Source organism: Python bivittatus, unplaced genomic scaffold (genome assembly GCF_059951505.1).
Source record: "Python bivittatus isolate LINGU-HERP-01145 unplaced genomic scaffold, Pbiv_v1 ctg000480_np1212, whole genome shotgun sequence".
Lineage (NCBI taxonomy): Eukaryota > Metazoa > Chordata > Lepidosauria > Squamata > Pythonidae > Python > Python bivittatus.
In genome coordinates, this window is record NW_028277075.1 from 71,999,242 (window position 1) to 72,012,178 (window position 12,937).

At 41.2% G+C, this 12,937-nt stretch overlaps 1 protein-coding gene across 1 annotated transcript; it reads right to left on the reverse strand.

Annotated features, from left to right (window-relative positions):
* Positions 1 to 2,174: 2,174 nt before the first annotated feature.
* LRRC55 (leucine rich repeat containing 55) lies at positions 2,175 to 11,047 on the reverse strand. The gene is made up of 2 exons (XM_007435484.2): positions 10,378 to 11,047; positions 2,175 to 3,439 (listed from the first exon to the last, which is right to left on the reverse strand). Exons 1-2 carry the CDS (start codon positions 11,045 to 11,047, stop codon positions 3,204 to 3,206), a joined length of 906 nt encoding a protein of 301 aa, XP_007435546.2. The 3' UTR covers positions 2,175 to 3,203.
* Positions 11,048 to 12,937: the final 1,890 nt, after the last annotated feature.

Genomic DNA, 12,937 nt, shown 5'->3' on the forward strand with positions numbered 1-12,937 from the left:
ATATGACTATCTCATCACTAGCTGGACTTCTAAAAAAGCCTTTAGATCATTCCCCCTAACCTCTGTGAAGATGAAGTTACAATGTGAAAGACACCTTGATGCTTGTTATTTAACCGTTTTAGATTAGCTTGGACAGAAATCAAGCAAGCTGAAGGAATGATGGAATCTACTTTTTTGTCCACAATTGTGCAAAATTACAAGACATAAAATAATATTTTTTCTCATTGGCCAGTAGGTATGTACTGTGTTCAATACTGAGATCAGGAAACCATTATTCATGTCCCCCCCCCCCATCTCTATTTGCTTAGCAATTAGAATAGAAAACATTTCAAGTTAACTCCAGTAAAGATTGTACTGGGACTGGGATCCTTAAATATAACCTGAACATTTCTTTGTGCAGTTCATAATAGGTCAACACAGGCAAGTTACACAGAGCTTGAGAACAATTCACATGATATCATTTTATCTTACAAATGAACATCTATATAATTTTAACCCTGTACCAACTGGTTTCCAGGTATTTCTGAAAGCCTCATGAAAACAAGCGTTAGAGCTGCTTGACAAATGGTCTGTCTTCTGTCCAATCCCACCATCACAGTGTTATATATCCCCCTCCCTCAAGTTACTCCATGGTGAGATCAGTACCAAGATGTGATTTTTGAACATCATTATTTTTAGGCTTCCTGAATGGATGGTCATGTCAGTGACAATTTGGCATCTGGGGATGAAAACTGAAATGGTTCTTTAACAGCAGTAGCAACAACAACAAATCTAAATAATCAACAATTTGCTCCTCTGCTAGATGCAAGCTGCTTTACTCTGACTAATGGCAGAGCTGGCTCTTCGTGTGAGATCTTAGAACTTGGTGGGTCTTATCCGATAGATCTCACCATGAAATGTTCAGGGGAAAAAAACCAAGTAGATAAAAGAAGACTGGTGATATGAGCACATTTTATAATGATTTTGCCTTTTAATGACAGCTTCACCTGCCACCTTCTTGATTTTAGCGAGAACAATGGGACCTTAATATTCCTTCTCTCTCCCAAGTCCCCCTCCTGCTCCCCTAATAGCAGCATTCAGTATCTTGTTTGGTCCTATATCTATGCAAAAATTTTTTAAAAAGTTGAAATCTAACTATAATCAGCACACACAGAAATTTCTATGAGATAGTTATAGGCTTCATAAGGTACTTCCTGTTGCAGGAACATTTACTATAGTTAATGCTAACTATAGTTATAGTCTAATATGCCTGCTTGGCATCTGAACCTTCATTTCCAGCATTCGCACTATGGATCTGGATGCAGAAATTATATGTTATCAATGAATGTCCTTGGTGGTGTTCATCTGATTTTCACACTTATTTCTAGGAACTAGGTTTGTGAACTGTATAGATAGTAGTTGAAGTAATGAAGCATTTAGTTCTATTCCCATCCCTGACTTTGGCTTCCTTTGTGGCTTGAGAAAATATATTCTCTCTTTTTGTTCTATTTGTTTGAAACTCCCTTAATAATTTCTTCCTGTACTTATGGCTTTGTTATGTTGTGAAAATAAAGGCAATACATGTTCTTATGATGGGTTTAGAAAAATGCTGAATGCGTTGGAATAGCAAAGGAACATAGGAATGGGACAGAGTTGTCAACATCACCCTCATCCTTTCAATGCAAATTGTTTTCCAGTTCAGTTCACTGAGATCTAGAGAAACAGTCTTTGTAACACTATATGTGGCTTCCTTCAAATCTCCCACATGTCCCTTGGAATTCTGACTTGTAGCACCATCTAGTGCTACTGATCTGAGTAAGACAAACTAAACAATCCCACTCCCCCATGGGACCGAGTCACTATACATAAACCTGCTATGCTACGCATTCAGAGTTGATACAATTCTTCATTCCTAAGATTCTCTTATGGAGAACATTTAGCATGCTCCTTCCTTAGAGAAAGCCAGTTAAATAGGTCTAAAACTGACTCTGTAGTGTAAATATGGTCTGAAAAGTATTGAAAAACAAACAAAGCAGCCAATATGATGAAAGATTTGCTATATAGGGAGATTCTCTACAATGTCTACAAGAGAAACATCTTACACTTTTTAATCCTCAATGAACACTATTTCCAACAAGTACTTGCAATTTTTAATTTTTTCCCCCTCATACCTTTGAAGGCTAGTGCAGCTTCACCCAACTTAAAACACGATCAGCCCCCAATGTTCACCCCCATCGAAACTCTACAATATTTTTGAAACCAACTTGGCTGCCTCGCACTACTTCTATCTATTCTTTTATGAGCAACACATTAAAGCCATATCCTACAGTGATACTTACTTTAAGGTTTTACACTCCTGTAATATAGTGATTCTCTGCCATATTTGGAGTTCAGGTCAGGAACCCCCTTGGCAGGCCAATCCAACCAAAAGCTGTGTGGTTAGCATGAGGCCAGTCATAAAATCAACGGACACTTGTGTAAATTGTAGCACCATCTATACTAAAATAATTAGCAACTGGGATGGAAAATAATCTATCTGCCCTTCATTTTGTCTCCAGAATCTTTGGGGAGTTGTTGAACTGCGAGCACTGAGTGTATGAATATATCCAAACGATGGGCCACTGGAACTTGTGGAAGTAGCTCAAGGGGCCATTCTTCCATGCTTGAGAATGAACCTTCTCCAAACAACTTTTCCTGATGTGGTTATGAAATGGAATGATCTGGATGGCAGAATTCTTCAGGCTTCCCAAAAGGAAAGTCTTGAATTTTTTTCTTGTCGGTCAGTAGTCAGATGGATATGAATTGCAAGTGGATCTTTGAGCGAGTATATACTCCAGTTATGAATTTAAAGGATATGCAACAAGCGCACATGGAAAAAAGGATGTGGGTATGTATTAAGCAAGAGCAAAGAGGAGAAAGCAAAGGATGAAGGGTGGTCTGAGGATATGCTTTGTCATTTTTCAGGACATGTCTGGCTGTTTCCAGCACAAAGAGAATTGTACAAGGCACACTTCAGTCTCCCTATCGCTACAGGCCCTGTCTCCAAACAGATAGAGGGATGAGTGGCAGTCTGACGCTACCTGCAGGTGAGGAGGAAGGCTCAGGAAAACAGCAGAGTGGAGAAAAGATAAGTTTCCTTGTTTTCCCTGAACATGACCGCCCTTGCCTCCTCTCTCCTCCTTGGCTGTGAGTGATGCAGGAGCAGGAAGGATCCGGCCAGTCGACTACATCTCCTCATCCTCGCTTGCCTTGCTCCAACGGTGGCAGCAGTTGGCAGTGATGCCCAGCAGGAAGTTGGTGGCAACGGAAGCAATGGAGACCACAAAGCCCACAAAGGCAATGAAGAGATAATCATCCAGTGTCAAGGTCAAGTGGCAAGCCTTGAAGCTCTCCTCTGTCAGTGAAAACAAAGAAGCACCCTCCACTTCGGGTGGCTCCCGACACTCTGCCAGTTGAGTATCTGAAACAAGAATGATCAGGTAAGTTAAGCATGCCTATGTCTGCAGCACAACTTGAAATGGTGAGTGATTCCCCCCCCCCTTCCACTATCCATTTCTCTCAGACCATATCAGAAATTCCTAAGTTAACTAGGGGATGAGGAAATCCCCCCCATTAATTGTATTAGGATATCCTTAACTCTGATTTGATATTAAGTAGAAGCCAACGATGCATTTTTTGTGAGTAGATATTTCTGCTCAGAAACTGAGAGAAGAATAATCCCCAGACTGAAGCCATGGAGCCTTTATCTTCCAGAGCAGATTTTAAGAGCAGCAGGGGGTTGCAGAGGAAGGGGCACAAGCGAAAGTCTTGCTGCATGAGGGGATATCTGTTCAAATGTTGGATGGTATCCAGTGTATAGAATCTTACGTACTCTCCTATATAGCGTCTCTGCAAATGAGTGCTAGTTCATCACAGCTCATGCTGGGATATCAGTTAATTAATTGCATTTTTATACCCGCTCCTCCAAGAGCTGAATCTCTGAATAATTCCCCAAACAGAACTACCAGCACTAAAATGCAAAAGCAGAATAACAAATCAAAATGAAAATAAAACATTAAATACTTTCCACAATATGTTCCAGTTTAACAACGGGCCCTTTCTGAACTCATCTAAGCTTCACCGTTCTTCCAATACTGCTCATTATTCATTTTCAGTCAATGGCCTCCTCGCTCACCTTCCTTTTTTTTGTAAGGCTGATGACAAGAACTACTTTACACATGCACTGGAATCACACTGTGCAACTATTTTTGGATTAAGCACTTCAGACTGCAGGATTGCATGTGCATGTGATTTCTAGATGCCTCCTCATGACCAATTTCTTTATTTATAAAAAAATTAGCGTGACAAGGAGGAGCATCCTAAGTTAGTCGTTTCTGCTGAGTTTAAAGATGCTCTAAATGTCTGGGTGGAGACAGGTGGATTTGAAGCATTCATATCTACAAGCCCACTCTGTATTCTTAATGAAAATTAGGTGCTATTGAATTGGGTCCAATTCCTGGTGGCTGCATGGACGAAAGTCACCATCTGGACCCGTCCTTAGTAATAACTTGTAGCTAGATATCATTTCATTGTGATCTTGTATGAACTGGTTCTAAGAACACTGGGTTCTGTACAGATCTTGGATAGATCCTATCATATAGTAAAGATTAACTGAGTGATAAATAGAAGTTGTGCTAATGAATATTTCCCTAGAAAGCCCAGCCTTTCTGCTTGGAGACATTTCAAGACATAACCCTGCTGATCCAAGTGATTGAGGCGGGCACCAAGTCAGATTAACCTGCCTTTCCTTGCTTCCAAATGCTGGATAACATCCTTCCCTTCATTGTCTCGTTCACCATCATTTGGCTGTAGATGCAACTTTGAAAAACACATATAGACTCAATAGTGTGAGGGCACTTAAGAAGATGAGCGTTCTTATTAAAGCAGAGCTGCCTTCTGCTGTCCTTGCATGGGGAGGATTTCCTGTCCTCAGGCCCTCTCGTTTGCAGCTTGAGAGATAAGCAACAAGGTCAGACAAAGACTAATGCCAGGAAAAAAGAAATCGAAAAGAATGGGAGAGGATGCTGATTTATGATTATGCAAGCTGGGAATCTTCCACTACAAGGACACAGAAAGGGCAGAGCAGCAAGGTGGCACATCACAGAGCAGAGTGTATTGCACTTCTCATTCTCATTCACTTCTGACAAGGTTTTACTCTGAAAGGACATAGCATCTCTGAGTGGTTCCAAAAGAGTTTTTGATTCATGCTGTGATAGTATCGGAAATACTCCCCACGTAGTGACTGCAATAAGCATGGGGTGGGGGGCAATCGTCTGCAGCCTCCAGTTAGGGGTGATGTGGCCATTTAGGTCTTGGTAATTGATGGAAATGAAGGACTTGTGGGTGGTAAATCCCCATTCATGATGTGCTGGAGGGTAAGGAGGAACAACTCATGTGCCTGGGTTGTGCTGTCTTGAAAAAGAAAACAGTGCCTCTGCCTTAGCTGGAAGATTAAGGGCATCAGTGGTGAATTGGGGCAGTATTTACTGACATCCCTACCCAACACTGTCCTCTTGAAGGGACCTCTGAGCTGTCCACTTGCCCTGTTGCTTTGCTCTGGCATCAGCACAAAACATCAGGGTGTATGAGCACATTGGAAAGCCATACCTGCTCCTGGCCTTTCCACAGGAGCAGTTCACTCTGATGCTTATCCCAAGAACCAAGCTGAACTGGTGGACTCCCCCCAGGTCTGCTGGCCACCTGAATGGTCTTTCCTCGCAGCCAGGCATTTGGAGTGCAGAGAAGTCAGTGTTGGAAAAATGCTTTGTTTTGAGGAAGGGCCACTTAGAGCCAAACACTGAGTGCAAAGGCAGTAGGGATTGCAGAAGGAGCAGTAGGAATGGCTACATTGGTTTTCAGCACAATACCCTTGATTCTTTCAAAGCCCCTTTTGAATCTTTGTACCCACACCTGGAATACAAACCAAACATAAATATGTGGATAAACTGTGGGGCTCAACTTTATTAGCATTCATGAAAAGAGATGTGTAAGGCAAACTATGACCTGTGACAGGAACCATCTTGTTAACCTGACCCCAACCCAAGCAGATGCTACGCACTGCCTGCTTTGTTCCACTTAGCCCCACCAAACATTTAAGTTTTGAAAGCAGCCTCTCTCACCTATCACCTACCACAGGAACCTAGGCATGCAGTCCGAGCAAGGACAACAGTTTCTTTTCCCAAACAGGGTTCCAGGACACCAAGGGAATTCCCTCTCATCCTTATTATGTCTCAGGTAGTTGCTTATAATCTACTTTTCTTGCCCTGCTGATGTGAGTGTTTAGGAGCACTCGTTACAAAACCCGTCCCCACAGGAAGGGTCAAGGCACAACTGGTGAACAGATCTGCTTTTCTCAGCCAGTCTGATCCACAAGTAAAACATTGCTGTTTGGTTTCATAACTGGGTGCTTTTCAATTGACTCTCATTTGGGTGGGACACTGAGTGCTAAGACAAGCAAGGAAAAGCATGGAGTGCCGTAGCCCTTTCTGGACTGCCTCCCCATCTCAATGCAGCTTTCACCTGCATGTACATGTGCCCACACATACACACAAACACTTTCTCATACACACAAACACTTTCTCATCCTGCTTCTGTCCAAGTGGCAGTTCTTTATTTTTGAACTGCGTTCTGTGATGTTCTCTTCCCACATGTGCTCTCCTTTCCATTCGATGATCTTATGCCCACCTGGGAGTCCTGCATAATGCTGTCATAGCTTATCCAGGAGACCTTTCCTGCCTTTTGCTCCAATTCCAGAGTAGCAGTTGCCTTTGTCAATTTAAGCAAGCCATTTTAAAAGGGAGAAATTGACTGTTAACTTTTTTGTTAACTGAGCATAATCTATTTTTAAACTGGCCTTATTTACAGGTTGGAACAAAGTACTGGGAGATACACACACATACACATGTACCCACACACATACAGAAACATACATACACCCACACAAGAGAGAGTGCCAGTCTATCTAATGGTTTAGATGCTGGAATAGGAGTGGGAAGAACCAGTTCTAGTTCTTCTAGTCTTACCTGAGCCATGGATGTTGGCTGGGTGACTTTTGAGCTAGTTACTCTGAAAAACATCTGTCACCCACATTGGACCAGCATGGTAGATTACATTCCATAACCTTCAGTGAAGAGGTCTTCATTCAGATGTTCCTGGTTGGGTTTCAGAGGGAACTTGAGTTTGTTCCTGAAGGTTTGGTACATGGCGAGATTGAAGCCTTGGTTGCCACTTGGAATAAAAGGCTGGCTGGGGCTTAGATCATATTGTACCTGTGCAGCCTCTCTTCCTTTTTTTTTTTTAATGGTAATTTTATTAAGAATTATGATTACAACAATTAAAAACTAATACAAACTAAAAGAAAACTAAAAGAAAAAAAGTAAAAGTAAAAGGTGCAGAAAAGAAAGAAAAAGAAAAAAAATAGAAATAGAAAAGAAAGAAAAAATAAGAATATAGTAAAGAAAAAGAAAAGAAATATATAAAGAAATGACTTCCCACCTGCATCACAAGTATAAACAATTTTAGTAACTTATCACCTTCTCTTAAAATACAACAAATGATCTCTTTTTCCCATATCCCATCTCTTATCTATAAACAAATCCATAAAACCTTATCATTTCAGTCCTGATGGCAGCAAAAATCCACTGAAGGTTACCAGAGATAACAACATATTTAGCCTTGATCAAATAAGCCAACTTTATATTCCTTTCTTTTACTTCTAGCAATCTTAATCTTTAATGTCTTCAAATAATGTTGTAGAACTTGATTTCTTTTCATATTTTCTTTACCCCTTCTCACAAAATTCTTCAAAGTTTTAATAAGTGTCTTTTGTAAATCCAATATAGGGAAATTATCCAGATCACTCTTTTGGTTTGTTATTTGTATATGCCTTTTAATTATCGGCTGGCTTCATTTATATATCCAGCGTAGCACCTTTTTCCATATCGTTCTTGTAGTCTGTCATTTTTAAATCCACTTTCAGATCAGTTTCAACCTTGTCAGGTAAAACTTGTCTCTCTTCCATAGCATCTTTTAAACACAGTCTAGCTATAGAGGCAGACACTCTTAAAATTAACTTCTGGGTCCATTGTTCAAAAATATTCTTCAATAAAATATTTTGGTCCATTCTGTATCAGGGAGTCAAATTTAAGTGTTCTTCTCCTTTAATTATAATCTTTAGTTCCTTCTGGTTCTCTCTACTGTCCAACCTTCAAAGTCTCATCCTATCATTTTTTTAAAGAGAATTCAAAACAAAAGCATTTTCCCACGGGAAGGATTCTTTATAATTAATTCCAAAATCTTATTTCAAATTTATCTGGACCCTTAGTTCATTTGTAACTTTCTAAAATCAAAGTTTTAATCACCCTTTTGCTGTTTATCCCATTATATATTTTAAAGTTTTTAAACTTATAGTTAAATCTTCTTTCACTAAGGGTTGAAGGAAACTTACCCAGTGCTGTAAAACATGTTGATCCAAAGATTCCTAATAGCTAAAAAGCAGTTAAGAAGCAATTTCTGACAGTGATTAGAAAAGGAAGTATGCAAACTTTCAAAGGCACTGATTGCAGTTTGAGCAAGATGGCTATTGCCTCATCTCCCAGAGCTCTGAACCTGCTGGAGACCACTGTCTTGCAGTCTCCTCATGAGGAGCAACTGTCTGGAGCACTTGTGGGCAATCTCAAGTCCTCTCCTTGTCCAGAGAGGAATTACCGAAGAGCTGGTCTACTTGCCAGCTCTTCATTTTGCCACGGTCAGCTCCACTTTTCATGGAGCCATCTTTAGTTCACCATTTCTTCCCCAGAAGTCACTATCTTGCAGCCTTTCTTCCCATGTGGATCCAAAAGCTTTCCCTGGTTTACTGGTTTACTGTGGAGCCGAGGGAGCTGAAATGAGCTATAAAATGTCTAGAGAGCTGCTGGAGATCAACAGAGAGTGAACCCAACTGAACACAAACTAGACTTGCTATTAGGGCCTACCTTGTGAAGTAAAGGCAGCAAAGTGTCAGTACTTTTCTGCCCTTACTACATCTGCAAAGAGTGGTCTTGCAAGGGGAAGCCAGAGACTCATTTATGGGGCTGCTGTGAGGAATATATTGCTTGGATTCACTCCCAGTTGGACTCTGGCCTTGATGTAGGCCCCATGGAGTTGACTGAAGCCCAGTCTGGCATTATTATCTGGATTGAGCTTGATCCTGCTACTCCTGAGGAAGTGGACAGGTTACTTGGGGCTGTGAGCCTGGCCATCTGTGTCCTTGAACCATATCACTCTTGGTTAGTAAAGGCTTACTAACATGGGAGGTGCCATGTGGTTAAGCTATAGTGGTGGTGAATACATCCTTGAAAGAGGGGATGGACCCATCGGTGTTTAAGTGAGTAGTGATCTGCTCCTTAAGACACTATTGATAGACCCCCCATTTTGGACAATTTTTAGAGAAGGTTGTTGAGAAGGTGTCATGCTGCAGCTTCACAGAACCCTGGAGGAAGAGGATTATTTGGACTCCTTTTAGTTGCATTTCTGGCCTAAGCATGGGATCAAAACAGCATTGATCATGCTTGTGGATGACCTCTGGTTGGAGTGGGATGGGAGATGTGCATACATTATGGCTGATCTTGATCTCTCAGTAGCTTTCAATACCATCAATCATGGTATCCTTCTGGACTGACTTGGGGCTTAGGAATTTGGGGCACAGTCCTGTGCTGGTTTTCCTCCTCCCTTTGGGGTCAATTCCAGTCAGCATTGATAGTAGGGAGAGAGTTCAAGCCCATATCACCAGTTCTGTAGGGTTCCTCAGGGCCTGATGTTCTTTCCACTCCTATTTAGCATCTACAAGAAGCTTCTGGGTGAGGTTATTACACGACACAGTTAACATCAGCATGCTATTGGTTTTTTTTTTTTTTTTTGTAAGTGGGGCTATTGTTTATCCTTGGGTACATTATTAGCCTGAGTTGTTTTATTTTATTATATATATATATATATATATATATATATATATATAATGTATACCTGAAATATTTATTTTATTCAGTATAGACACATATACATACACATAATGTTGATAATTTAGAGGTAGTTTGATGTTTCAAACACACACACACACACACACACACACACACACACACATTTCTGAAAGATCAAACTGTGTCTAAACTGTTGACATTTGACCAGAATCAAAATCCCATTACCGGTTAATAAGCTTTAGCTTTCTTAACCTCATATTATCTCTGTGACAGAATGCTTTTTCTCTTACACTTGAGATGAAAGTTTAGTACTGTGTCCAAAATTTCACAGTGAGGTAAGTGATGCAATAAGGAATAAATCCCAAATCCAAAGCTGAGAACTGGACAATCACTTAATTTCACCTACCTGACATACATCTCTGGATCCTGTTTCTCAACCACTTCAGCAGTGGCTCCATGGTACAACCGCATATCCAGGGATTGCCTCCAATTTGAAGAGTCACCAGGCCTGTGAGACCTTCTAAGGCTTCAAGGCTAAGGAAAGACAGGGCCCCATAGCTGAGATCAAGGTCACGTAGTTGGACCAAGCCTCGGAAAGCTTGGGGGTGCACCTTCTTCAGCCAAGGGTTGTGGCTTAAGTCAATGTGTACCAGACTGTAGGCCTCCTGAAACATATCAGCTACCACATGAGTCAAGTTATTATAGCTCAAGTCCAAATGGGAAAGGTGTTTAGATGTTAAAAAGAGTCCAGCTGGTAGTTCAATAAGGGAGTTGTTCCGCAAATCCAATACTCTCAATTCCAAATAGCAGGTAAGGTATCCAGGAGGGATGATGGTCAGGTGATTGTGAGCCAAACTTAGGTTTCTGGTGTCCAGTGGAAGATCTCGTGGAACTGAAAAGAGTCGGAGTCCGCTGCAATCCACGGCCTGGCTGCGGCATGTGCACAGAACTGGGCAACCAGTGACAGCGCTGGCAAAGACTACTACCACTGCTACAAGGAAAGGGCTTAATATCATGGCAGGAGAGCAATGGGGTACAAACTGCTCTCCTCCCAACTGGACACAGTCTGCACTCATTTTGGCAAGCTAAAAGCTACATGGCAAAGGGAGGCCAATCAGGAAGGGAGAGCAATGGGTGGAGATACAGCCCAGCGAACAAGATCCACTTTGACAAAAGCCTGCTACATAATGGCTGGAGAAAGCTAGGTCACTGAACCCAAGTTTGTCAGATCTTGAGGCACTTATAGGACCATAAAAGAGTTTAACTAAGCCAGAAGCTGACAATTTTTAGTAGTTTGTTTAGCTTCTTGAATAATTTTTTCCTGTAGGAAGCAGAAGAGAGAAATCTACCTGGATACATGCATATGTAATTTCTATGGAGATGTTAAAAGATCATAATAAAAAAAAAAATGTAAACAAAGCTGGTAACTTTTACCCAGTATCTGCTGATCTTTAGATTTCTTGATCTTGAATTAAGATGAAATGTGCTCCTTTTTTTATTGTGTTTTACTTTGTGTTGGTGTGCTGGAGACATAATTTGCTGATGTCTTGCAGAAATTCTCATTGCACTAGAAAAGTATAATCAGGCCACTGCTTTTTGCAGCCTCAGTAAATCTACCTGCAGTTCTATCAGATTGGAGGGATCTTCTCCTGGAATCATTCAGGTATTATTAAAATAAATGGAATATCTGTCTTGTACTGTTCTGTTCTCTGTTTCCCAGAGAGCTAATGTCTAGAGAAGATCCTCTTGATACGCTGTTGCTAAACTGGATCAATCCCTCTTGGAAAGGTCAGGAGAAACTAAGGCTGGAGATGAGAAGCCACTTAGCAGTCCAAAATTTCACTTGTCTGGGAAGATGGCTAGCCATTATCATTATCATTCACTTTAGGAGCAGGTTCTGCCCTCCAGAACTAGAGCCACTGGTTCCATGTTGTGGCTAACCTTGAAAAACTAACCTGGAAGCTGTATGCCAGGAACAATCATGTTCTCAGGATCCAAATATAAGGGCCAGGAAAAGAACTGTGAAGCTTGGTCTTCTTTCCCAGCAGACAGTACCAAGGCTCTTCCTGAACAACCTGTCAATGAAATAATGAGGATCAAAGCGTTGGCAATGATGGGAGATGGGGGTAATTTTTAATACTCCATGTACATTCAACATAGCTCTCCTTTTGCTGTCTGTTTTAGAATAATGCACGGTACACTTTCTTTCCAAATCGCTGCTGAAACCCCTCACTTCCTACCCATCACCTTCTATTATAACAACACTCTGGGAACTCCACACAATTTTCTCAATGTACAGTTGTTATTGCATTTACTGTAGCACTGGACTGAGATGCGTGGGAAGAAGAAAGAATGCTGTGGCACTGCTTGTTTGGCCAAGGGTGGAAGCAAATATTAGATTCAGCTTTGGCTGAGAGGCAGGAAAATCATTATAGCCCATTGTGATGCCAGCTGAGTTGGATTCCACCCCCATCACTTACCCAACACATCTGGAAGGCATTACATTGAAGAAAACTGCCTTAAACCATTCAGTTCTACACCTCCCTCTTACTTTGCAAGCCTGTTATAAATGACCTGAAATGCCCTTTGTGACTGTGGGAAGGCAGACACCAATTTGTATCAATAAAAGATCAATCATTCTAAAATGGTGAGAAATGGGAAGGAGTCTAGGTGAGTAGGTGTTTGGAAATAACACCACATTCCACTAGAAAAGGGAGAACACACAAGACAAGCTGTCCGATAGTTAATCCCGCTGGAAAATGGAAGATTTACTCAAAGGCAAAGTTTGTGGAAATGTGCAAGCCACGCTGGAAGATAAAAGGAAAGTAGAATCACTAGGCTGGCTGGAAGACTTCTGACCTGGGTTGTTCATCTGCTGCTTGTAGTGTTTTCTCCACAAACACTCCACAAATCAGCATTTGATCAACCTGGATGAAGGATGGCATGTAAAAGTGAGTGAATGGGAA